The sequence below is a fragment of the Callorhinchus milii genome, unplaced genomic scaffold, assembly GCF_018977255.1.
Source record: "Callorhinchus milii isolate IMCB2004 unplaced genomic scaffold, IMCB_Cmil_1.0 Scaffold8, whole genome shotgun sequence".
NCBI classification, from domain to species: Eukaryota; Metazoa; Chordata; class Chondrichthyes; order Chimaeriformes; family Callorhinchidae; genus Callorhinchus; species Callorhinchus milii.
Window position 1 is genome coordinate 24,076,521 of NW_024704749.1, and position 27,340 is coordinate 24,103,860.

The 27,340-nt window shown below is 48.4% G+C and overlaps 1 protein-coding gene across 2 annotated transcripts; it reads right to left on the bottom strand.

The window, feature by feature from the left end:
* Positions 1 to 3,023: 3,023 nt before the first annotated feature.
* LOC103191556 (LIM/homeobox protein Lhx2-like) lies at positions 3,024 to 26,267 on the bottom strand. 2 transcript variants are annotated; one of them, XM_042337497.1, is made up of 5 exons: positions 26,217 to 26,267; positions 23,807 to 24,009; positions 19,573 to 19,934; positions 6,200 to 6,405; positions 3,024 to 3,579 (listed from the first exon to the last, which is right to left on the bottom strand). In XM_042337497.1, the coding sequence occupies exons 2-5, from the start codon at positions 24,004 to 24,006 to the stop codon at positions 3,259 to 3,261; spliced, it is 1,089 nt and encodes a 362-aa protein (XP_042193431.1). In that variant the 5' UTR covers positions 24,007 to 24,009; positions 26,217 to 26,267; the 3' UTR covers positions 3,024 to 3,258. The 2 variants fall into 2 exon arrangements, with proteins under 2 accessions (XP_042193431.1, XP_042193432.1); XM_042337498.1 differs by lacking the exon at positions 26,217 to 26,267 and adding an exon at positions 24,182 to 24,233.
* Positions 26,268 to 27,340: the final 1,073 nt, after the last annotated feature.

Here is a 27,340-nt window from a genome sequence, read left to right on the forward strand (position 1 = left end):
GCAAGTTGTTGTTGTTGTTGTAGCTGTTGTTTTGCTGAGCTGCCTCAGTGTCACGGGATCCCTGGCGTTGACAGGAATCCCCTGTGAGGCAGCGTCAGCCGCTTCAAATTGCAATGATAATCGTAATAAGAATTTGTGTATTTGGTATACCATCTTACATCGGAAGGACACCTCAAAGCGCTTCACAGGATTTACTGTGAAATGCAGTGACTGTGTACTTTGTGGGTGAAACACAGCAGTACAGTTGCGCACAGCAGCGTCCCACAAACACAGCCATGGAGTGAGCGACTGGTTTTATTTGGAGGATTGTCGGCCGAGTAGAAACTCAGAGCAGGGAGGAGATGGGGAGGGGAGGAGATGGAGGGGGGGAGATGTGGTGGGAGGAGATGGGGGGGGGGTGCTGGGAGGATTGCGTGACTGTGGTCACATTAGACATGATGAAACTGGTTTGGGCAAAAGAACATGGCGCTGTGATATTCCCATGTGCAATTGTGTTCTCGAACACGTGATGTGGCAGTCAGTCGGTTAGGAAACTTATTAAAATTAAAGTTCACATGTGTAACATCCCCGCACACGTGTAACATCCCCACACATGTGTAACATCTCTACACAATGTTTTAAAGTGCTCTGAGACGCCATCTGGCGTGGAGGGCGCTCTATAGATCCAAGTTGTTGAAGTTCTAACATCCTCACACACGTATAACATCCCCACACATGTGTAACATCGCCACACATGTGTGCATCACGTGGCCAGGCATTGTTTCCAATAAGAGAATTACAACAACCCTGTGTCTACCCTGGTGGGTGGGGGGGTGGGTGGGGGAGGGAGGGAACCACATCAAAAAACATCTCTGAAAAGGATGATACCAGAACTGCAAGGTTATCCCTATCAGGAAAGGCTGAACAGCTTAGATTCTTCTCTTAAAAAGAGAAGGGTGAGGGGTGACCTAATAGAGATCTTAAAATTCTGAAAGGTTTTGATAGCGTAGCCATAGAGATGTTAAACAATAATAATTTGGTCATTTCAATCCACGACTGTTTGTGAGACACTGCTGTGCGCAGTTGGCTGCCGCGTTTCGCCCACAAATATACAGTTATTATGATTCATAGATTCATAGATTCATAGAATGCGAGAGACCTGAGTTCAATTCCAGGCAGAGGGCGAAACCTCGGGCAAGTTTCCTTACTCCACACAGAGCCTAATAATAATCCCTTCAAAACCAGAAACAATAATAAAATTGGTCATTTTCAATCTACGACCGTTTGTGGGACATTGCTGTGCGCAATTGGCTGCCGCGTTCGCCCACAAATATACAGTCAATTCACTTTACAGTGTGTTCTCTGAAGCACTTTGGGACGTCCTCCTGACGTGAAAAGCACTATATCAAATGCAAGGATTATTATTATTATTATTATAATGTTACCTCTATCAGGTCCCACGTAACCTTCTCTGCTCTAATGGGTTTTCACTTGTGGGGGAGACCAAAACCAGGGCCATCAATAGATCAAATAGGAAAATCAGAAGAAACTTCTTTACCCCGAGAGCGGTGGAACATGCTGACAACACGGCAGGGAAGTCACGGCCCCTCCACCTGCTGTACAATACAGTAACCCAAACACACCCCAAACAGCCAAACACACCCCAAACACACCCCAGCCACACCCCAAACACCCAAACACATCCCAGCCACACCCCAAACACCCAAACACACCCCAAACACACCCCAGCCACACCCCAAACACCCAAACACACCCCAAGCACACCCCAAACACACCCCAGCCACACCCCAAACACCCAAACACATCCCAGCCACACCCCAAACACCCAAACACACCCCAAACACACCCCAGCCACACCCCAAACACCCAAACACACCCCAAGCACACCCCAAACACACTCCAGCCACACCCCAAACACCCAAACACACCCCAGCCACACCCCAAACACACTCCAGCCACACCCCAACACAACTCAACCATACTCCAGTCACCCCAACACACACGGTTTCATGATGGACGGGCCTTCAGACTCTCTGCCCCCACCCTCTGGAACTCCATCCCACAGTCCCTCCGCCTCACCTCCTCCCGTGCCTCCTTCAAGGTCAGTCTTAAGACCCTCCTGTTCGACTGTGCCTTTGGCCACCCTCCTACCCTCCCCGGCCCCACCGTCCTGATCCCAACCACCAGCTCAGGTGCAGATCCCTGACTGTCCAGCACCTTGGGACGTCCTCCTGATGTGAAAGGTCATACACAAATGTCATTTGTTGTTGTTGTAGCTCAAAACCGCACTGAATTCTGCAATATTTCATAAGGAGTTTCTGGGGACTGTGAGTGTGTTTGTGATGTGTAACATGAACAATCGTTTTATTCAAATTTACCTTCTTTACCACATCTGAACCTTCATCGAAAAGAGAAAGGCTGACACGTATGCGAGAGCACACGCAGCGCAGCCCTGCTTGTCCGCATGGCAGTGTGCGCAGGCCAGTGGGGTATACACAGGTCAGTGCAGTGTAAACAGGCCAGGGCAGTGTACACAGTCTGGGGGGGGTGGTGTGTACACAGACCAGGGGTTGTGTACCCAGGCCAGCAGGGTGTACACAGGCCAGGGAGGGATGTACACAGGACAGGGTTTGTACACAGGCGAGGGGGATGTACACAGGCCAGGGGGGTGTACACAGGCCAGGGGGTGTACACAGGCCAGTGAGGTGGACATGGGCCAGAGAGGTGTACACAGACCAGTGGGGGTGTATGCAGGTCAGGTTGGTGTGGGTCAGGACAGTGTACGCAGCACGTGACAACGCTCTGGGACACTACCCTGCGTGAAGGGTGCGATATAAACGCAAGTTGTTGTTGTTGATGGCCTTTGACAGCTCAGCAGGTGACAGAATTCCTACCCAACTTTATTTAAAGTTTCAAAATGTTGATTTTGTGTTTGAGTTCCTTGTTCCAACCACAGCCGCACAGTTACACCGGAGGCTGTCACGGTCACTGTGTAAAGGTCCTGTTTGTGTATCACTCTGCATGGTGGGGGGGGGGGGGGGAGGCATTCCCCACAACCCGTGTGCTGTCTCCATCCTCATTGCTTCTCTTTCGTTCTCTCTCTCTCTCGCTCGCTCGCTCGCTCTCTCTCCGAGTTCAGAGTTGTGGTGCTGTTAGTCAGTTGTACAAAGCATCTAATAAAAAATACAGTTATAATTAAACTAAGATTCTCTGTGTCTGTGCCTCGCTGACTCTGTTGTCTCCAGTGTAAAGAGTTTCTCAGAAGAGGTTGGTGAGTGTGGGGTGTGGGGGGCTTTGGCTCTGATGCCCCTCCAGGCCGCTGGGCACTGCGGTCAGCACAGGGGTGATGGTGGGCATGGCGGGCATGGTCAGGTCCGTTAGTGTGGTGCAGGCGGAGGCAGAGGTGGAGGTGGAGGTGGAGGTGCTGGACGGGCTGAGCGAGGCGTTGGACATCTCCGAGGCGGGGCCGGAGGGCGTGGCCGCCTGCAGAGCCGTCCCGTCTGAGCCCTTATCACCGCCTGACGTCTCCTGCCGTAGAAGGTTCCGCCGGAACTTGGCGCGTGCGTTCTGGAACCAAACCTGTAACAAACGGGAGGCAACATGAGGGAGGCACACACACATGTAAACACACACACATGTAAACACACACACACATGTAAACACACACACACATGTAAACACACACACATGTAAACACACACACACATGTAAACACACACACATGTAAACACACACATGTAAACACACACATGTAAACACACACACATGTAAACACACATGTAAACACACACACATATAAACACACACACACACGTAAACACACACATGTAAACACACACGCATGTAAACACACACGCATGTAAACACACACACATGTAAACACACACACATGTAAACACACACGCATGTATACACACACACATGTAAACACACACACATGTAAACACACACATGTAAACACACACATGTAAACACACACATGTAAACACACATGTAAACACACACACATGTAAACACACACACATGTAAATACACACATGTAAACACACACATGTAAACACACACACATGTAAACACACACATGTAAACACACACACATGTAAACACACACACAAGTAAACAAATACACATGTAGACACACACACATGTAAACACACACATGTAAACACACACACATGTAGACACACACATGTAGACACACAGATGTAAACACGATGTAAACACACACATGTAAACACACACACATGTAAACACACACACATGTAAACACACACACATGTAAACACACACACGTGTAAACACACACACGTAAACACACACACATGTAAACACACATGTAAACACAGACATGTAAACACAGACACGTGTAAACACACACACATGTAAACACACACACACATGTAAACACACACACAAGTAAACAAATACACATGTAAACACACACACATGTAAACACATACACATGTAAACACACACACACAAACACACACACACATGTAAACACACACACATGTAAACACACACATGTAAACACACACATATGTAAACACATACGCATGTAAACACACACACACATGTAAACACACAATATGTAAACACACACACACGTAAACACACACACACGTAAACACACACATGTAAACACATGCGCACACGTGTAAACACACACACATGTTAACACACACACACACGTAAACACACACACATGTAAACACACACACATGTAATAATAATAATAATAATAATAATCCTTGCATTTGATATAGCGCTTTTCACGTCGGGAGGACGTCCCAAAGCGCTTCACAGAATATACTGTAAAGTGAATTGACTGTATATTTGTGGGCGAACGCGGCAGCCAATTGCGCACAGCAATGTCCCACAAACAGTCGTAGATTGAAAATGACCAATTTATTATTGTTTTGGGTTTTTTGGAGGGATTATTATTAGGCTCTGTGTGGAGTAAGGAAACTTGCCCAAGGTTTCGCCCTGCCTGTAAACACACACACATGTAAACACACACACACATGTAAACACACACACATGTAAACGCACACACATGTAAACACACACATGTAAACACACACACATGTAAACACACATGTAAACACACACACATATAAACACACACACACGTAAACACACACATGTAAACACACACGCATGTAAACACACACATGTAAACACACACACATGTAAACACACACACATGTAAATACACACCTGTAAACACACACATGTAAACACACACACATGTAAACACACACATGTAAACACACACACATGTAAACACACACACAAGTAAACAAATACACATGTAGACACACACACATGTAAACACACACATGTAAACACACACACATGTAGACACACACATGTAGACACACAGATGTAAACACGATGTAAACACACACATGTAAACACACACACATGTAAACACACACACATGTAAACACACACACGTGTAAACACACACACGTAAACACACACACATGTAAACACACATGTAAACACAGACATGTAAACACACACACATGTAAACACATACACATGTAAACACACACACACAAACACACACACACATGTAAACACACACACAAGTAAACACACACATGTAAACACACACATATGTAAACACATACGCATGTAAACACACACACACATGTAAACACACAATATGTAAACACACACACACGTAAACACACACACACGTAAACACACACATGTAAACACATGCGCACACGTGTAAACACACACACATGTAAACACACGCACACACATGTACACACACGTAAACACACATGTAAACACACTCACTTAAGTTAACAGACACACACACATTCACACACACACACAATCACACACACACACACACAATCACACACACACAATCACACACACACACAATCACACACACACAATCACACACACAATCACACACACACACAATCACACGCACACACACACAATCACACACACACAATCACACACACACACAATCACACACACACACAATCACACACAATCACACACACACACAATCACACACACACAATCACACACACAATCACACACACACACACACAATCACACACACACAATCACACACACAATCACACACACACAATCACACACACACAATCACACACACAATCACACACACACACAATCACACACACACACACGCGTGTTGTTGTCTGACCTGCAGGACCCTCTTGGTGAGGCCTGTTTTCTGTGCGAGCTGCTTGAGGTCCTTGGCGTCTGGGTTGTGGTTTATGGCAAAGTAAGACTTCATTGTCCGCAGTTGGTGGTGTTTGAAGGATGTTCTCATGCGTTTGGTTTTCTGAGAGGGAGGATATTGCTGCTCCCTGTCCATGTGATCCCCGTCGTTCTCGTTACAACTCAACGCTGCAAACACCACAGCACACGTCAACACGGCACACGTCAACACAGCACACATCAACACAGCACACATCAACACAGCACGGCCCCGGCACACACACACACACACACACACCACAGCACACGTCAACACAGCACGCGTCAACACAGCACGGCCCCGGCACACACACACACACACACACACCACAGCACACGTCAACACAGCACGCGTCAACACAGCACGGCCCCGGCACACACACACACCACAGCACATGTGAACACAGCACACATCAACACAGCACGGCCCCGACACACACACACACACACACCACAGCACACGTCAACACAGCACACATCAACACAGCACGGCCCCGGCACACACACACACACACACACACACCACAGCACACGTCAACACAGCTCACGTCAACACAGCACACATCAACACAGCACGGCCCCGGCACACACACACACACACACCACAGCACACGTCAACACAGCACGCGTCAACACAGCACGGCCCCGTCTCACACACACACACACACACACCACAGCACACGTCAACACAGCACACGTCAACACAGCACGGCCCCGTCTCACACACACACACACCACAGCACACGTCAACACAGCACGGCCCCGTCACACACACACACACACACACACTACAGCACACATCAACACAGCTCACGTCAACACAGCACGGCCCCGTGCCCATACAAGCTCTGTATGTTCTCTGCACATGCTCTAAACACAGACTTCTCACCACACATGCCACACACATGCTACACATGCACTAAGCAATGCTTTGCACACCCCCACACTGAATATGCACTGCACACGCAAATCGCACGCACGGGCACCGCTCCACATTCCCCCCGTCTGAGGCTGTGTCACACAAGCCCTGAAACCCCCCCATTCTCCATTTTCTTCTCCGGCTGCAGTCTCTGGATTTAGATCTACTTCAGTGTTTCTATCATCTTGATCTGGATTGAGATCCAGATTTGGGTGAGACATTAAACCAAACTCCTGTCTGTGCCCAGTTAGTGAAGAAAAGGGACAAGGAGATCACTCGCTCACTTCACAGTTGTTTGGGGGATGTCGCTGTGAGCAAACTATCTGCCTACAAAACACACAGTCACTACACCTTACAATGATGTGATGTGACACGTCTCGGTGACAGGACAGGAGAGCAAAGGGCAGCAATAACTGTGTGTTAATGTTACTCTGCAGCCTCAGCTCCAGCTTTCGCTGTTTCTCATCGGGGAATCTCATCCCAACGATTTCTGGACATCCAACTCCTCAGACCTGGTCCTAATGTGACGTCCCCAAAGCGGGTCAGTGTGACACTCCCCGGTAATGACAGCCGGCGGGTCACGTGGTGACGTGCGTGTGTGTGTATGTGTGCGTGTGTGGATATGTGTGTGTATGTGTGTGTGTGTGCGTGTGTGTGTGTGTGGATGTGTGTGTGTATGTGTGTGTGTGTGTGTGTCTGTCCTGGCATGTACCTCAACAGATCTGTGATGATAAAGCTCTCAAATATGCACAGCAGCAACACATACACAGCACACGCACACACACAGCAATACGTACAGAGCACCGCACACACAGCACACACACACAGCAACACATACCACACACACACACACGCCCACACACGTACACAGCAACACCACACAGCACACGCACAGCAACAAGATAACATGTGTATAGCGCCTTTCACGTCAGGAGGACGTCCCAAGGCGCTGGACAGTGACAGCATTTCAGACCCGAGCTGGGGTCGGGGGTGGGGGCGGTGGAGAAGGGGGGGTGGCCGATGGCCTGGTCGAAGAGGAGGCTAAGGAGGGGGCGAGGTGGAGTGATTGGGGGATGGAATTCCAGAGGTTGGGGGCAGAGTGTCTGAAGGCTCTCCGCCAATGGTGGGGCGGGTGGGTCGGGGACGTGGAGCAGCCAGAGCGGCTGAGCGGAGGGAACGGGCGGGTTGGTAGGGGGTTAGGAGGTGGCAGAGGTAGGGTGGGGCGAGGCCATGGAGGGCTTTGTAGGTGAGAACCAGGATCTTGAACTGGATCTGAAGGATAGGGAGCCAGTGGAGTCGGGCGAGAGTGGGGGAGATGGGGTCACGGAGTTTGGTGCGGGAGAGGACACGGGCTGCAGAGCTCTGGATTATCTGCAGCTGTGGAGGGAGGAGTTGGGAAGGCCGACAAACAGGGAGTTTGCATAGTCGAGCCTGGAGGTGATGAAGGCATGAACAAGAGTTTCAGCGCCTGAGCAGTGATGTAGTGGCGGAGTCGGGCGATGCTTTGGAGGTGAGGGTCATGGCTTGAATGTGGGGGAGAAAAGACAGTTGAGGGTCAAACAAGACCCCCAGGTTCCTGACTGGCTGGTGAGCTGTAGCGTGCAACCATGGAGGGTGATGCTGCCAGAGCCTGAGGTGCGGAGGTGAGCCAGCACACACATAGCAAACACTCATAGCACACACACACACAGAGCACACACACACACATATGCAAACAGTGCACAAACACACACAGCGCACACACACACAGCACAAATACAGACACACAGGGTACACACAGACACAGCGCACACACACACAGTGCACACCCACACAGTGTACACACACAGTGTATATACATACACACAGTGCACAAATACACACAGCGCACACACACACAAAACACACTCACGGCACACACGGCGCACACGCATGGCACACATGCACACAGCACACACACATGGCACACACGGCACACCCACACGACACACACACGACACACACACACACTAATGGCACACACACACTCATGGCGCACACACACACTCATGGTGCGCGCATACACACATACACTCATGGCACACACACTTATGGCATACACACACACACTCATGACACACACACTTATGACACACACACATGGCACACACACACACTCATGGCACACACACTCATGGCATACACACACACACTCATGGCACACACACTTATGACACACACATATGGCACACACAGCACGCACAAAACTCATACATTACATACGGTAATATGGAGGGCAATACACAAGTAATATATACACATAGAAACAAACACAAAATGTACATAATCCACATGCAATCCGCACGGTAGATGATAAATACGGTTGTTGTACTGCGCTGTGTGTGGGATGTCCGGTGTGTGTTGCTGTGTGATTGGCTCGAGCAAACACAACATTTGTTATTTTACTGTAATTTGTGAGTCTGTCTGAGAACCGTTTCACACACTGACGCTGATATCCTTCCCCGGGGACTCTTTCCTCAGTGCAATGCGGCCACTTCACAATAAAAGTGACATAAAAACCTACACTCATCATCGTGACACAGTTCACTTCAAACCTGAGCAAAACCGCCAACATTTCATTTACAGTTTTCCCATTTTCCTTAAAACTCTAACCCAATGTTAACTGTAATCAAACCACAGTCAGCAATGTGTTGCCCCAGATTCCCCCAAGTCTTCAAATCACTGAGAATAACTCAGTTTCCTCCCCTTTCCTCATCCATTAGCTGCTGCCTTTGTCTTGTGAAGCTCTTGGGGATGTCCTCCTGATGTGAGAGGCGCTGCAGCAAATGTGAGCGGGATTGATTCATTTGTTTATTTGTTTTATTTATTATTATTTTGTGGCTGGAAAACTTTTGAGCTGGAAGTATTCCTCAAATCTGCAATATTGATATGACTAAGTGTTACATTAATAATAATCCTGACGTTTCCTACACACAGCCACGTGGGCACGAAAAGGTGCTGGACAAATGTCATTTGCTGCAGTTGTAAATCCCGAGGGATTTTGTCAGGCCGTGAATCGTCTGGCTTTGTGACGTGACAGGGCGAGGCTGGGGAGAGTGTAATCGTCTGAGTCACCGGGAGTGCGCTCTGGGACGCTCTGGGACCCCCCCACCTCCTCACTACAACAACAACAATATACAGTAACTACAATGTATGCTGCATCTTTCAGGTCTCAAAGCCATTTTCAAAGCTGGAATGGATACCCAAGGGCGGGGAGAGGTGGCTGAGAGCTTTCGGAGCAGATTATTACCTCTGGCAAATTCTGCAAACCTCCCCCACACCCACCCCCTCAGCTCAACTAACAGAAAACAACACAGGAATTCTGTCTGTCTGTCTGTCTGTCTCACTAACTAATTGTCACTGACTCAAGAAAGAACAAGGCAAAACTTGCATTAAATTAAACATTGCAACAAAGCATCTGAAAGCACGTTGTCACATGCGGCAAAACAGCACTGAGGTGAACAGGGACAAACCGTGTGGCTTTAGCTGATTACACTGCAGCTGTAACCCAACTGGTTAACAATGTGGTAACAGTCACATTGCTGTAGTGAGGGTTGGAGGGGCGGCTGATGGCACGGCCTAAGGAGGCAACGAAGGGGGCGAAGCGAAGGGACTGTGGGATGGAGTTCCAAAGGGTGGAGACAGATAGGCTGAAGGCCCAAACGCTGATGGTGGGCCGGGCTGGACCGGGAGGAGGATGTGGAACAGGCCAGAGTCTGCTGAGCAGAGGGAGCGGAGAGGTCGGTATTTACACACACTATTGAGTTTTACAATGTTTTTGCAACTTTAAATGCAATTCTTGTGCCTGAGGAGGGGAGGAGAGAGCGAAACTGTTACTGAATTGTGAAAAGGTGGGGGCTGCTTTCTGACATGAAGGTGTGTAGCTCTGAAATTTCACCTGGTCTTGGCCTGAGGAACCATTTCAGTCCTAAAACTTAAGATCGTGGAAAAGGCTTTGTTTTGTGGGATGTTGCTGAGCGCAAATTGTCCAGCTTTGTTCAGCCACAAAACACACAGTCACTCCACTCTACACTAAACCCTGTGTTTGTCTCCCAGCGAGAAAGGCGATGCATCAAACTGCAAGTTTATATTATTATTTATTGTTGCAGTAAAACTCCTGATAACTGGTCACTCCGGGAGTAAGAGAGTCTCAGTAATGAATTATGAGTTTACCGTACTCAAATCTTAAAATCCAGGTGATTTCAAGCTGCTTTATTTGGTAACTGAGCTGAACCCGATCCTGAACACAGATTGAAACCTGGAGTTTGCTCAATCCTGGACCAGAGGAAGTGTACTGTGTACTGACTGCAGTGACGCTGACAGCCCGCAGGGGGCGCCAGGGCTCTGTGGCTCATTCAGGAAGAACATGGATGCACTCACTCCCTCCCTCCCTCCCTCATACACTCCCTCCCTCCCTCCCTCACTCACTTACACCCTCATACACTCCCTCCCTCACACACTCCCTCCCTCCCTCATAGACTCGCTCCCTCCCTCGCACCCTCCCTCCCTCCCTCACACCCTCACTCCTTCCCTCATACACTCCCTACTCCCTCCCTCACATCTTCCCTCACACACTCCCTCCCTCACACCTTCCCTCATACACTCCCTCCCTCACACCCTCATACACTCCCTCCGTCACACCCTCACACACTCCCTCCCTCGTCCCTCATACACTCCCTCCCTCACACCCTCCCTCCCTCCCTCATACACTTCCTCCCTCACACCCTCACACACTCCCTCCCTCACACCTTCCCTCATACACTCCCTCCCTCACACATTCCCTCCCTCCCTCACACATTCCCTCCCTCCCTCATATACTCGCTCCCTCACACACTCACACATTCCCTCCCTCACACATTCCCTCCCTCCCTCATACACTCCCTCCCTCAGTCACACCCTCCCTCCCTCATACACTTCCTCCCTCACACACTCCCTCCCTCACACCTTCCCTCATACACTCCCTCCCTCACACACTCCCTTCCTCCCTCATACACTCCCTAACTCATTCCCTCCCTCATACACTCACTCCCTCACACACTCACTCACACCCTCCCTCCCTCCCTCATACACTCCCTCCCTCCCTCATACATTCCCTCCCTCACACATACCCTCCCTCATACACTCCCTCCCTCATACACTCCCTCCCTCATACACTCGCTCCCTCACACACTCCCTCACACCCTCCCGCATACACTCCCTCTCTCACACCCTCACTCACTCTCTCACACATTCACTCCCACCCTCACGCCCTCCCTCACTCCCCTCAGGCTCTATCACACGCACTGGTTCCTGCTCTCAGTCACTCCCCATCGCTGGTGTCTCTGTGACACTCGCTCTGGTATTTATTTATTACATTGACTGCGGTTCCCCACAGAGTGAGTTACAGCCTCTGGTAAACATGGGGGGGGGGTCACTGCATCTGCCGTCTGTCAAGTAGCTCAGTTCAAAGGGTTAAACAGCGCCTCAAATTCACTAACTAACGACCGTCTCTCCTTTACCCATCTCCCAAACCAACTAACCAACTAAACTATCAAATAACTCCCCCCCCCCCCCCCAGCTGTGCACACGGAATACACTAAGTTATAATATTAAAGCTGTGAAAGTCTCCATTTATCTGAGCCCCCGCCCCCCCACCCCACTGCCCCTACTCTCTCTCTCTCTCTCTCTGATCTCTCTATAGTGATGAGAGCTTAGATTGGGTGGAGATGAAGCTGGGGCGGGGGGGGGGGACATTTTTGGTTTGCTGGGGTGGGATGTGTGTGGGGGTGTATATGGTTCTGGTTTGGTTCTCAATGGAAAGACCAACAACAGCAAGAACCAAGCCGTAAAAATCACCTGAAAATGCCAAGCAGATTAATAATAGTAATAATCCTGGCACTTGACCCAGCGCCTCATCACGACTTTCAGACGTCTCAAAACGTTTCACAGGATACACTGTAAAATGTAGTGACTGTGTATTTTGTGGGTGAAAGCCAGTGGCCCAATTGCGCACAGCAGCGTCCCACAAACAGTCGTGGAGTGACGTGACCAAATTATTATTATTTTTCAAGGAATTATTCCCCCCCGGAAAAGCAATCCGCCAATCGACTAACAACCATGTTCCTGTTTACTGCTTTGTAAACAGAGGCGTGTGTGTGGAGTGAGGAAACTTCTCCAACGTTTCGACCTCCGCAGGAATCGAACCGAGTCTTTCACTCGCAGAAATACGAATCCAGTGACTTAAAATCATCGTTAAAGTTATTTTTGTGTATGTTTTTAAAAAGGAACTAAAATAAACCAGTTTGTATGGGTGATGTGTGTTTGGGGTGGGGGGTGTTCGGGTGGGGGGTTGTCTGGGCGGGGGGGGGTTTGGGGGGGTGTTTGGGTGGGGGAGGGATTGTGTGTGTGTGTAGGGGGGGATGAATGAGAACAAACACTGAGATCCCGAGGCGGTGCAGGTAGAATGTGAGGAGCGAATAGATTCATTTAAAGGAAACGCAGCTCAGAATCCCGGCCCTTCGCCTCCAGTAAGTTTCCTTGAATTAAAATCAACTAAAGCAGCTTCAGTGTGTGGGAGCGGGTCCCGGGGAACAGCAAACACATCACATCAGTCATGGCCTCCCCCCCCCACACACACTCACACACACACACTCACACACACTCACTCACACACACTCACACACACACTCACACACACTCACACACACTCACACTCACACACTCTCACACACACACTCACACACTCACACACACACTCACACACTCACACACACTCACACACACACACACTCACACACACTCACACTCACACACACACTCACACACACACTCACACACACACACTCACACTCACACACACTCAGCGCTCACAGGCAGCGCTCAGCACCGCCAACAGCACTCAGTCAGCAACTGGAACTCAGGCAAAGCCTTGGAGTGTTTCACAGGTTATATTGGTACATGCTCTCCCCCCCCCCCTACGCACTCCCCCCCCACGCACTCCCCCCACGCGCTCCCCCCCACGCTCTCCCCCCCCACGCACTCCCCGCCCCACGCACTCCCCCCACCCCACGCACTCCCCCCACGCGCACTCCCCGCCCCACGCACTCCCCCACCCCACGCACTCCGCCCCCACGCGCACTCCCCCTCCCACGCGCACTCCCCCCCCCACGCGCACTCCCCCCCCACGCGCACTCCCCCCCCACGCGCGCACTCCCCCCTCACGCGCACTCTCCCCCCCATGCGCACTCCCCCCCACGCGCAGTCCCCCCCACGCGCACTCCCCCCCCACGCGCACTCCCCCCCCCATGCACACTCCCCCCCCCCCCCCCACGCACACTCCCCCCCAAGCACACTCCCCCCCCCCACGCACTCCCCCCCCCACGCACTCCCCCCCACCAGGCGCACTCCCCCCCACCAGGCGCACTCCCCCCACCAGGCGCACTCCCCCCCCACGCGCACTCCCCCCCCCACGCGCACTCCCTTCCCCACGCGCACTCCCCCCCACGCACACTCCCCCCCCCCCACACTCCCACTCGCACTATACACAATAACAACAACGACAGATTACGATTGTATAGCGCCTTTTAAGTCAGGAGGACGTCCCAAGGCGCTGGACAGTCAACAGTCAGGGATCTGACCCTGAGCTGGTGGTTGGGATCAGGAGGGTGGGGGGCGGGGAGGGTAGGAGGGTGACCAAAGGCACGGTCAAGGAGGAAGGTCTTAAGACGGGTCTTGAAAGAGGCAACAGAGGGGGTGAGGCCTCCGCCTCACTGTGGGATGGAGTTCCAGAGGGTGGGAGCAGAGAGGCTGAAGGCCCGCCTGCCAATGGTGGGGGAGGGTAAGGTGGGGGACTTAAAGCAGGCCACAGAAAGGCCACGTGGGGCAAGTTTCCTCACTCCATATGCCTCTGTTTACCCAAAAGTGAAGCAGGCCATAGCCCACTGAGCGGAGGGAAGTGGACAGGTTGGTAGGAGGTTACAGAGGTAATGAGGAGTGAGGCTGTGGAGAGCTTTGAAGGTGAGGTGAGTATCATCTGAATGATGAGAAGCCAGTGGAGCTGGGTGAGGATGGGGTTGATGGGGTCACGGGGTGTGTGAGAGGACACTGGCTCCAGAGTTCTTTCTGGATGATCTGTAGCCTGTGGAGGGAGGAGTTGGGGAGGCTGACAAGCAGTGAGTTTGAGTTGTCGAGCCTGGATGTAATGAATGTGTGTTTGAGGGTCTCGGTGGCCTGCGATGGAAGACAATGGCGAGCCGGGCGCTGTTGCGGAGGTGGGGAAAGGTGGAGTGGGTCTTGGCATGATGTGGGGGACGAAGGACAGTTGAGGGTCAAATAGGATGCCAAGGTTACTTATAGGCTTTGTGAGATCTAGAGTGAAGGGTGATGCTGTCAGCGCCCAAGGTGAGGAGGAGCTGACGGGAGCCAAGCAGGAGAGCCTCGGTCTTGTTGACATTCAAGTGGAGAAAGTTAGCTCTCATCCAGGACTTGATGTCCGACAGGTTGAGGCGGGGAGGTAGAGTTAGGTTATCTGCATGGGGAAGTTGACCCCATATCTACACTCCCCCCGACACACACAGCCATCCCTCCAACATACAGACATAGACACACTCTCCCTCCCACACATACACACACTCCCCCTTCCGCACCCGCAGCCCACACACACACGCACCCTGGCGAGCAGGTATCAGATTAATTGTAACTAATGGAAACCTGTCAAAAAGAAAGATGGATAACATCCCCCTCCTGTTCATGTGATTAACACTTTGTATTTCTGTGTTAGCTCAACATCCCCCCCACCCCGGGCTGGGGGCTGTATCACCTATTAACTCCCTGACATTGTTGGACACGGTGTAAGCGCTGGGAGGTGAGGTTGTCAGGTGCTGGGCTTTAATCGGAGTCACTGAGGAGATGTGAAGGAGGTAATGAGTTAAACGATGTCACTGCCTTTGGCAGATGCACAGAGAAAGGACAATCAGGCTGGTTTAACAAGTGCCTGAATTGTGAGAGCGAATGTGAGTGTGAGAGCGAGTGTGCGTGTTAGAGTGAATGTGAGAGCGAGTGTGCGTGTGACAGGGCCTCCTCTCCTGAACTCTAAACTCTTTCTTGGTGTGTGTGTGGTGGCGGGGATGGGTGTGTGTGGTGGGGGGATGTGTGTGTGGTGGGGGTGATGTGTGTGTGGTGGGGGTGTGTGTGTGTGGTGGGGAGGGTGTGTGTGTGGTGGGGGGTGTATGTGTGTGTGGTGGGGGGCATGTGTGTGTGTGGTGGGGGGATGTGTGTATGTGGTGGGGTGTGTGTGTGTGTGTGGTGGGGAGGATGTGTATGTGTGGGGGGGATGTATGTGTGTGGTGGGGGGGATGTGTGTGCGTGGTGGGGGGGATGTGTGTGCGTGGTGGGGGGGATGTGTGTGTGGTGGGGGGATGTGTGTGTGTGGTGGGGGGGATGTGTGTGTGTGTGTGTGGGGGGGATGTGTGTGTGTGTGTTGGGGGGGATGTGTGTGTGTGGTGGGGGGGATGTGTGTGTGTGTGGGGGGGATGTGTGTGGGTGGTGGGGGGATGTGTGTGCGTGGTGGGGGGGATGTGTGTGTGTGGTGGGGGGATGTGTGTGTGTGGTGGGGGGGATGTGTGTGTGTGTGGTGGGGGGGATGTGTATGTGTGGGGGGGATGTGTGTGTAGGGGAGAGTGTGTGTGTGGCGCAGGGGGAGTGGGAGTATGTGTTTTGGGAGGGAACCGTATGTGTGTAGGTGGTGTGTGTGTGGGGGGAGGAAGTGCATGGGGTGTGTACAGGTGCTGAGATCTGAACTTGATCTACAAGACATCGGGCAACACAATCTTTGTGACAGTGTAAATAATAATAATAATCCTTCCATTTGATACAGCGCCTTATCACATCTTCGAGGTGTCTCAAAGCACTTCACAGGATATACTGTAAAGTGAAGTGACTGTTTATTTTGTAGGCAAAACACAGCAGCCAATCGCACATAGCAGAGTCCCACAAACAGTCGTGGATTGAGTGAACAATTTTTAAAAAATTTTTTAGATTAAATAATAATAATCCTTGCATAAATGATCCTAAATGAGGTTAGGATCGGAGAAGAAGCGTCAGCTAAGTTCAGCCGGGTGTCTGACCCATCCCCGTGCTTAAGCGTATCCAAACCAAGCTGAGAATTCCATCATCCCACCTACACATGGAAATCCCAGAGATAGATTGTTGGAACGAAATGCATACTCCCTGGAGGGACACACCTCGATTACCTAATTCGGGAGAGTATTAGGTACAGGTTGGCAAGCGGCAAGGCTTGGGCACCCCAGAGTGTGTTTTGGGGTAACTGCTGGAATCTAACCAGCTAAAACCACATCCATTTAACTTCCAGCGTCCATCACGGTGCTTTCCCACTTGTCCATCCTGATCTCACACCTGTCCTAACCCCAACCCTCCCACCCCCAGCCTCACCCAACACAGCCCCTCCAGCCCAGCCCTAACCCCAACACAGAGGCCCAGACCCAGCTGCTGGAGTTGGTGGGTGGGTGACTGAGAGGGTGGTGTGTTGGGCTGGGGGGGGGGGGCGCAGAGATACAATATCAACACTGTTTACATTGTATCTGCCCACAAAATATACAGTCACCACTTTACAGTATGTCCTGTGAAACGCTTTGAGACGTCTCAACGACATGATAAGGCGCTGTATCAAATGCAGTGATTATTATTAGTATTATACCTTACCAAATCAATCAAATGAAACTGATGGGAATGTGCTGTTACTAAAGCTCAGGTTGTGGGCAGCTCCTTGTCTTTTAGCAGTTGTTTAAAAGGATTATAATAAATATGTGTGTTAATACCTGGTTTCCTTATTCTTAATATCTCGCCATCTGCTCAGCTTCAATAAGCTTCATTTTAGTTTTTAACAAAAAAACTATTATGAATATAATAATCAAAAGTCTGACAATAAAAGTACCACATTGTTCGGAGGGGAACAACTTAATAATAATAAACTTTCCATGGGGTTATGGTAACTCTTAATAATCCAATGATTGAGATTAAAAGAAGGGATTTTATCATTTGCCATTTCTGATCAGGATTGTCTTCTGACAACAAATAAATAAATACAGCAAATCCCACCCCCACACACACTCCCCTCCACACACACACACTCCTCCCCCTCACACACAGAATACCCTCACACACTCCCCACCCCACCCGCCGCATACACACACAAAGTTTAAAATAAATTTAGTGCAAAGACTGGCTGGTTTGAGTCATGGATTATATGTAACTTTCTAGACTATTAGGAAGTGAAACAGATCAAAATTGTAACTGAGACTCAATCTTCAGTCCGAGTTGTTGTAAACCACTGAAAATTATTTGTTTGGGGCGGGGGGGGGGGCAATAGGGAGGGTTATGTGAGAATCCGCACTAAACACACAGAGGAGGTAACAGCACCCCCACCCCCAGCCCCCACAGTTTGCTGACTATGAGAAGAGACCGGGAGAGTGTAAGATGGTACACAGACACTGACCCTCTTGTTCAGGTCTGATCGGTGAATGTTGTAATTATCACAAATAGACAACATTGTCCATTTACACACCCTTCACTTCCCATTACCTCAACTCATTGTTACTGCCAACACAGGCGCTTCTGACCTGCTTCTCAACCATCCCCCTCTCTTTCAACCCCTCCCTCTTATCTTTCCTCTCTTTCTGTCCCCCCATCTCTCTCCCTTTCCCTCGATTTCCTCCTCTCACTTTCCCCATTCTCTCTTTCCCCATCTTTCCATCTATTTTCTCTCTGTATTCCCACTTTCTCTTTCTCTCCCCCCGCTCTCTCGTTCTCTCTTTCCTCTCTCTCCCCCACCCCATTATCTCCCCCCCCCTCCTCCACAGCTCTCTCTCCCTCTTTTTGTCTTTCCTCTCTCTTTCTCCCCTTTCTCTCTCAGTGGGGCCCAATATATCCAACATAGCAGCAACTTAAAGCTCCTCCCTGGCTTCTGCGCAACAGTTATCTGAGGGGTGTGTGGAGGACAGGGAACCACATTGCACTTGTTTTAGCAGCTGAGAGCCAGAGCCAGAGGCTGTGTGTGAAGCAGACACATTATACTGTCTCAGTGACTAGCCGGTGGCTTATCTTTATAACACAGGGGGCGTGGGTGGTGTCTGGGTCCCAGGCTGGAATGGAATCATAGGAGCAGGAGTAGACTATTCAGTCCCTCGAGCCTGTTCCACAATTCGATAAGACCATGGCTGATCTGTATCTCAACCCCATTACCCGCCTTTGCCCCATATCCCTTGATCTCCTGACGTAAAAAACATCTATCCACCTCAGTCTGGACAATGTGAATGGATCCACGACCTTTTGGGGGAGGGAAAGTGTTCTAGATTGCACGGTTCAGGAGGAGATGACTTACTCACCCGCGTTATAAGCTGCCAGGTCTGCCCCGGGCCCCGGGCTCTTCCTCTTGCGGGGACGGCCTTTCTGCACAGTGCCCCCTCCGTTATAGTAGGGCAGCCCTGGCCCCAGCCCCACGCCCTTGGAGCCCGCGTCCGTGTGGGAGAAGCGTGGCTGGAAGTCGCCCTGAATGAGGGCCTGGAAGTGCAGACGGCAGTACACCAGGCTGTCTTTCATTCCAAAGTGGTCGCCGGTGCTCAGCGCCTTGTTACAGCTGTGACACGTGAAACAGTTCAAGTGATAGACTGAGTCCCTGGCTCTCATCACCATCTCCGAAGCCGAGATCCCTAGGTGGCATCTGGCACATCTCTGCACAGCAAACCTCCTGCAGGGGGAGAGAGAGGTTTTACTATTGTAAAGACACCAAACAACAACAACAACTTATACTAATAATAACAATAATATTTGTTAGGCAAGGATATCAAGGGATATGAAGCAAGGGCGGGTAATTGCAGTGACTTTATAGAATGGCAGAACAGGCTTGAGGGGCTGAATGGTCTACTCCTGTTCCTATGTTTGTTGCATTTGATGCAGCACCTTATCATGTTTTTGAGATAACAACAACAACTTACATTTATATAGCACCCTTCACACCGGCTCGGAAGCATCTCAAAGAGTTTCACAGAATATACTGTAAAGTGTAATGACTGTGTTTTGTAAGAAAAACACAGCAGCCAATTGCACACAAACAGTCGTGGATTGAGTGACCAATTTATTATTATTATTTATATTTATTTTTTGAAGGGATTATTACCCCCCAGAAAAGCAATTGACTAAGAACCTGGTTCCTACATACTGCTAGATAAACAGAGGCATGTGGAATAAGGAAATTTGCCTACAGTTTTGCCCGGCCCAGGAATTGAACCCAAGTTCTCTCACTTGTTGGGTGAGTTATAGAACTCCACTTGCATTTATAAACTGCCCCTCACGCAGGGTTGAGTCCCAGAGCACTTAACAACAACAACAACAAGATTCCATTTATAGAGCGCCTTTCACGTCGGGAGGACGTCCCAAGGCGCTGGACACTATCCCACCCCCAGGCCAGGCCACCCCACTGGCCACTCCACCCCCCAGGCCAGCATGGGTACACTAAGTCACCACCATGGCCAGCCTGATGGGCCGAATGGCCTCGCTCTGTCTGGGCTGTGAATCTTTCATCATTATTTGGTTTCTCTGAATGGGCGTCACCAGCACTAACACAGACCTGATCCTCCACACACTCACACCCCTCTCAGCCCCAAATTACTCTCTAAGAAAATGAGCGAACCTTTTTCGTTTCACCTGCGATATGTTACCCCCTCCCCAGCAGCTCAGTGTTGTGATAAGGTGGAGACAAACTGGAAGGCTTCCCTAATGCTCTGGTTTGTTCACGCGCATTTTACTGTCATGCGATTCCATGTGAGCGAATCGTGTGTTTGACAACAACTATTATTTCAGATCATTACTATTTTTGAGGGGAGGGGTACGTTGAGGAGATGGATCAATCGGGTGTATTTACCAACTGGCATTACACCCCCATCCACACTCACTCACACACACACTCACTCACTCACTCACACACACACACACTCACTCACTCACACACTCACTCACTCACTCACACACACACTCACTCACACACTCACTCAAACACACACTAACTCACACACACTCAAACACACACACACTTACAGAAACACAAAGTTACATTTGTAAAGCGCCGTTCACGTCGGGAGGACGTCCCAAGGCGCTCCCCCCAATGGTACAAACCCTTACATTAGTTGTTAACTCTTTCCTCCTATACTCCCGAAGCAAATTTAGAAACTTCGCCAATTAACTATTGCAAATTAAATGTACATCAAACAGATCTCCCCTCAGCTCTCTGCAACTCCGTTTTACTCCGTTTATTTTTCTTTATTCAGAAGAAAAAACGCGACATTAAAAGGAGCTTTATTATAATTTACATTGATGTCCGTGACTGTAATTGTCTATTTAAACAGATATTGCCTATTTAATGCCTTTCTTTCCCCGCAATATTGTCCCAATTGGACAGTACCGCACGGGGGGTTATCCTATAACAAGTTAAACGCCAATTTTCTGATCATTTCCCGCTAATTTTCTCCGCCCATTGAAAAAAAGGTAAATAAACAAATAGCCGCGGAATTGAGTCGGATATAGAAACGCGGCCGCTGTCATTTACTGAATTGGTTCAAAATGAGGTGGGCGAAAAGCTTTGATGGGAAAGATCATTGCATAAAAGATCTGACTCGGCGGTGAAGTGTATCATTAAAATATTTAACTGTTTAAATGGACAATTATGTGGACACAATCCGGTCTCTCTTCCCGCTCTGTTTGTTACCGCAGCAATCTCGCTTGTAATTCATATTATGTTGTTTTATGATATATTATACTGTATTGTATTATAGTATATTACATTACATTTTATTACAGATAATCCCAATGAGAGAGATAGTGCCAAACCCCTCACACAGGTTTACTCAGAGCTTCCCCTGTGCTGTAAGGAGTTATTTAATTCCTGATGAATGTGTGTTCATCATTAACATCATCCATGTTCATATTCTGCTCTCCCACTCTCTACTTCCTCAACTTTACCAACTCACTGGCACTGTCCTTGCTACATTGGGCAATCAGTACATGGGGTTGGGGGGGGAGAGATTTTCATTATAAAAACACTATTCCCTAAACTCTCATTATCCCAACCAGGTTTGCACGGCCTCTCCATTCTGTTGGCCTCCCTTGTCTCTGCCCCCTGTGCTGTCCCTTTTGCTTTGTAAGCTCTCGCCAATAGACATACCAATAGCATCTACATTGTGAATCATTCGTGAGGTTTGAAGAGGAGAGGGAGCTGGGGGGGGGGGGGGTGAAGAGACTGAACTCTCAATCCATTCGGTGCACAAAACCACAACATACTGAAACTCCAACACAAGATAACAGCCAACACTCTGCACTCCCTCCAACAATAGTTAAATGGACGTCTCAAGCGTATTTAAATTCATCAAACTGTCGGCGGATCGGGTACAAGTGGCCGCTGGAAACTCAGAATTGCTATTAAAGCCGCGGCAAATAGTGTAATTGCACTGAATGTGATGAGGAAACGTACTCCAGGTCTCTCTCTCTCTCTCTCTCTCTCTGTGTCCCTCTCAGCTCCCTGTGTTAATTCGGCTCCAACTTACCCACTCACCCACAGAGGGAAGCGGGCACACTGGGAACATTTTAGTTGTAATCCAATCATAATGTTATAATTTATTGAAACTTACTGAAAATGTCTGGCTGCATCGTATTTTCTAATATATATAGTATTTATGTATAGCGATTGGATTATCCTCTCTCTTCATAGATATTAGATTATCCTCTCTTTATATACATATTACATTTATATTATATATTTAGATATGTCCTATACATTGGGTAATTTGTTGAAATTATCTCCAGTGACTGTGCAGCACTGTTTTCCTGTGTAAACGCTCAGTTTTGCCCAATCTGGAAGCTAAACACTAATATTAAACGCTATACTCTCTCTGTTATACTCTGTCGCTTCTCGGCAGGACGGCTACAGACGGGTTGGTGCAGTAAATGTATCTTAAACCTGACCCCTTCGTTACATAAAGTATTTAAGTAAAAGCCTCCCCACATATTATGCCAGGCCGCACCATCACAGTGTGTGGAGATTGCAGAGGGAAAGAATGGATTATCACATAAAATAAACTCATTTAAAGCTTTTATGCGCATAACCACTGAGTGCAGGTCAAGACGGCGGTGACGGTTTAATGCCACTCCGGGTTATCACTCGGGCACTGTTAAAACGATTTCATTTAATGGTGATTTAAAGCCGCTTGTATTAACTGGCGTGTCGCTTCCTTGCACATTACCCGGAGTCTGGTCTGGGTGTATAAAGCGGTGGCTATTACTTTTCTGGCTCTGTACGTGTGTGTGTACCTGTAATACTGTAGTGCTCGACTCTGTATAAACCCGAGTGTGTGTACCTGTAATACTGTAGTGCTCGACTCTGTATAAACCCGAGTGTGTGTACCTGTAATAGTGCCCGGCTGTGTGTGTACCTCAGTGTATGTGTGTGTATGACAGTCCCCAGCCCTGCATAAATCTCAGTCGGGTGTGCGTACCTGCAATAGTCCTCTGTACAGTGTGTGTGTGTGAGAGAGAGTGCTCGGCTCTGTGTATAAACCTCAGTGGGAGTACCTGTAATAGTCTTCTTTACAGTAGATGCTGCCATCCTTGGCGAAGCAGGTCAGCTCGGACTCCAGAGCCAGTTTGCACTCACAGCACTTGAGGCAGCGCATGTGCCACTGTTTGTCCACCGCCAGTAGGTAATAGCGGTCTGAGATCTTCCCCCCACAGCCCGCACACAGCGTGGCTCTCTCGCTGCTGATGGCCGGCATGTTCTGCAAAGAAACAATTATCAAAAAAGGCATCAGGACACATCAGCGTCAGTCACTACACATCAGGGCTCGAGCCAAACCCAACCTCAATCCAACACACCCCAACTCCACACAACTCAACCCAAACCCAACCCAACCCAACTCCCCCAAATTCACAGGTGGGAGGGAAACTCACCGCGAACCCTTTACATTTAAACCCCAATTTGCTAAAAAAAATCTTTTTGTAACGAAAAAAAAGTTTTGAGCGCACTGTTTCCCCCGATCAAAAGCTAGAGGTTGTTTTTTGGGGATGAATTTGCCGACGAAACCCGAGGCGGGCGGGCGGGCGCTGTGATAGATCTCAGCACACCGTGACTTGCTCTGACTCTCTCCCCACCAACAACTAATATTAACAATAAAAACACACTCTGGTATTCGCGCGGTGCGCAGTCAGTGCTGCTCATGTTCACATTCTCACCTACACTGACACAAGGAGAATGTTTGTGTTTTTTCTTCCTGTACTTGTCGGACAAACACCCGCTTGTTACATTTATTCTTGTTATTTTATATATATATCCACACACTATATATACACACGTATATGTATATGTGTATATGTATATATGTATATAGGCGGACTTTGAACGAGGTGAGAGTCGGAAGGAGCGAGTGAACGAATCGGAGGGACTCCAGGATGGAGTTCCAGAGTGTAAATATCTTCCAAGTAAATATAAATATGTTACACTATACTATATATATATTACACATCACCGCTCTCTTTAGGATTATCTGTGCTCAGGTTTTAAGTGTGCAATATTAGCGTTAAGAATTTCACATTTAAATAGCCTCTCGTTTACTGTATATCCCCGCCCTCTGCTGAACTATTAAATCATTTTCTCATTGCAAATAATTGTCAGTTTAAAGTCACTCGGTTTGTGTCACATTATTTCCCAGACAACAGACACACAGACAGGCCTTTCTTTACCTGGCGGGATCCAGACCTGATTCCGAAACAACCTATTCCAATCAGACCGTTTATAGAGAGGAGGAAATGTATTCAGTAATTTATAAAGTACTTGAATTAAACATTAATCCTCTTTAATATCAATTTAATAACCCCAAGCCAAATGCATTTGTCTCCTAACAAATTGTACGAAATATCTTAAAGCTACACATCTTCACGTATAATATATATGTTCTGTATACATGTAGATATATTGTACCAATTGTTAAAGTTATGTATATTTTAATATATATATACAGTTGTGAAGATATATATTTATATATATTTATGGCCCTCACTGAAACCGGCAAGCTCGATTATTAATGTCATCAAGTGTAATTAATGTTCTTTTTAAAAAAAACAACAGCGTTTTTATTTTATGAGAAAGAAATTGGATGTAAAGAAAATAGGTTCACATGAATTCATGTTTTTATTTTTATTTTCTGATGTGTATTTTTGAGCTCAGTGTTTATATTTTGACGCCAGTGGGAAAGAAGCGAAAAGCGATCAGTTATTTTTATATATGTATAAATAACAAAAAAAATCAACCGCTAGCATTTTCTGGTTTTATTAATAAAAAATAAGAGAAATTCCTTCATCGTGTAATAAATTTAACAGGAGCACACGGTTGTTGGATATGAAACTGTGTTTTTTTATATTTTGTTTTTGTCACTTTTTTTCTCAGGGTGAAATTAAAAATAATAAAATAAAAACACACCCACTCACACACCGGGAAATTGAATTGAATATATTCTATAATCCAAAAGGAACTCCCTGAATCTGGACACATTACATTATGGTGAAGGTTTATGACGAGTAAGGGAGGAGGGAGAGGTGGTGGGATTGTCTAAAGAGAGTTGATCCCGACCATTAACCAACTAGTTTAATTTTTACAACCAATTCGTTTATATATACAATATATATTTGTAATTAAAAATCCTGACCGTTACTCCGCATAAACCCAACACAACACAAAATTGGCCTTAGACAGACCAAGTGCGGTATATAAAGGTTTTTTTTTGCATTGTCTCTTAACCAAAACTTAACGAATTTTGAACGAAATCACAGAAACTTACTTGGAAACACGGTTACAGAAACGGTAGCTGTGAAACCCGAATTATAACAGCCTGCCCACTCCGGGTGCAGTCAGTATAGTCCTGTATATATATATATATGTAGTATATATATATATAGATAGATAGTGAGTGTACAAGCGGTTGGTGCCTACCGTCTCTCTCTCCCCATATCTATTCCAGAGCTGACGGCTCCTTCGCTCTTGGAGCGTCTCTCCATCTCCTCCATAACTCCCTGTATCTCACTCCCCGAAATGCCGTGGAAAAGCATCGCTGGCTGCCGCCACCCACACGTGTCTTGTTGCTGAGGCTTCGATCCCACAACTTCCATAAGTCGAAGTCCCAACCCATGCATCAGGCAGCGAGCGGCGCCTCCACTTCTCTCCTCTGTGTCTGTCTGTCTGTCTGTCTGTGTGTGTGTGTGTGTGTCTCACTAACACACACACACACTCTTTTTCGCAAACACAAATAGATAATTGTTTTGTTGTTTTGTTTGTTGCCAGATATCTGAACGCAGTTTCGGTCTCTCTTTCGCTCTTTCTTTCTTTTTTTGGGGGAAAAAAAGAATTAAAAAAAATAGAATTAGGTAAAAATAAATGGTTCTTTCACACGTTCACTTGGAGCTGACTTTGCTCAGAAAGCTGCTGCTGTTGCTTGTAAACGCCATCCATCAGATTACTGTTCCCTGGATCACATGAAAACTGCTGGGATTTTGGTGTGTGTAGGTGTGAGTGTGTGTGACTGTGAGTGTGTGTAGGTGCAATGTCTGATCTCGATGCAAAAAAAAGCTGCTGATCTTGGATGTGGATGTGGGGCTGTTGTTTTTTGGTTAGTTGCTGTGTGCCCAGCCCAGTGTGTGTGTGTGTGTGTGTGAGTAATTGGAGAGGAGGGGCCACTCTGCAGTTACTGACGCCAGTCACTCCTCTTCCCTGTGATTGACAGCTCCTCACCGCCCCTCCCCCTCCAAACCACAACCGACTCCCACTGGCTGCCAGGCCTCACCGCCTTCCTGATATGGGGGGGGAGGGGGTTTAAAGGGGCGACGATGAATGCTTTACAAGGGAAACATTCCATTTCAGTCTGCCTTCCAACATTTTATTGGCTTAAAGGTACCAGTGTGTGTGTGTGTGTGCAATGGGTTAGTGAGTTTCCTGTTACTTTTCACTCGCTCCTGAAGCCTCACAGCGGCTCACTCTTTGTACTGTCTTTTTTGCAACAGTGCTTTCTCACCAGTTTATTATTATTATTCTGTATTTTTCTTTTGACTTCAGCTTATTGC

Bases quoted from the DNA above. Each gene is read 5' to 3' on its own strand.
- LOC103191556 (XM_042337497.1), bottom strand. From the start codon at position 24,006: ATGCCGGCCATCAGCAGCGAGAGAGCCACGCTGTGTGCGGGCTGTGGG. The intron at 19,935-23,806 runs GTACTCCCACTG...CTCCCCCTGCAG, and splicing joins TGTAAAGAAGACTATTACAG to GAGGTTTGCTGTGCAGAGAT. The intron at 3,580-6,199 runs GTCAGACAACAA...CGTTTGTTACAG, and splicing joins TCACCAAGAGGGTCCTGCAG to GTTTGGTTCCAGAACGCACG.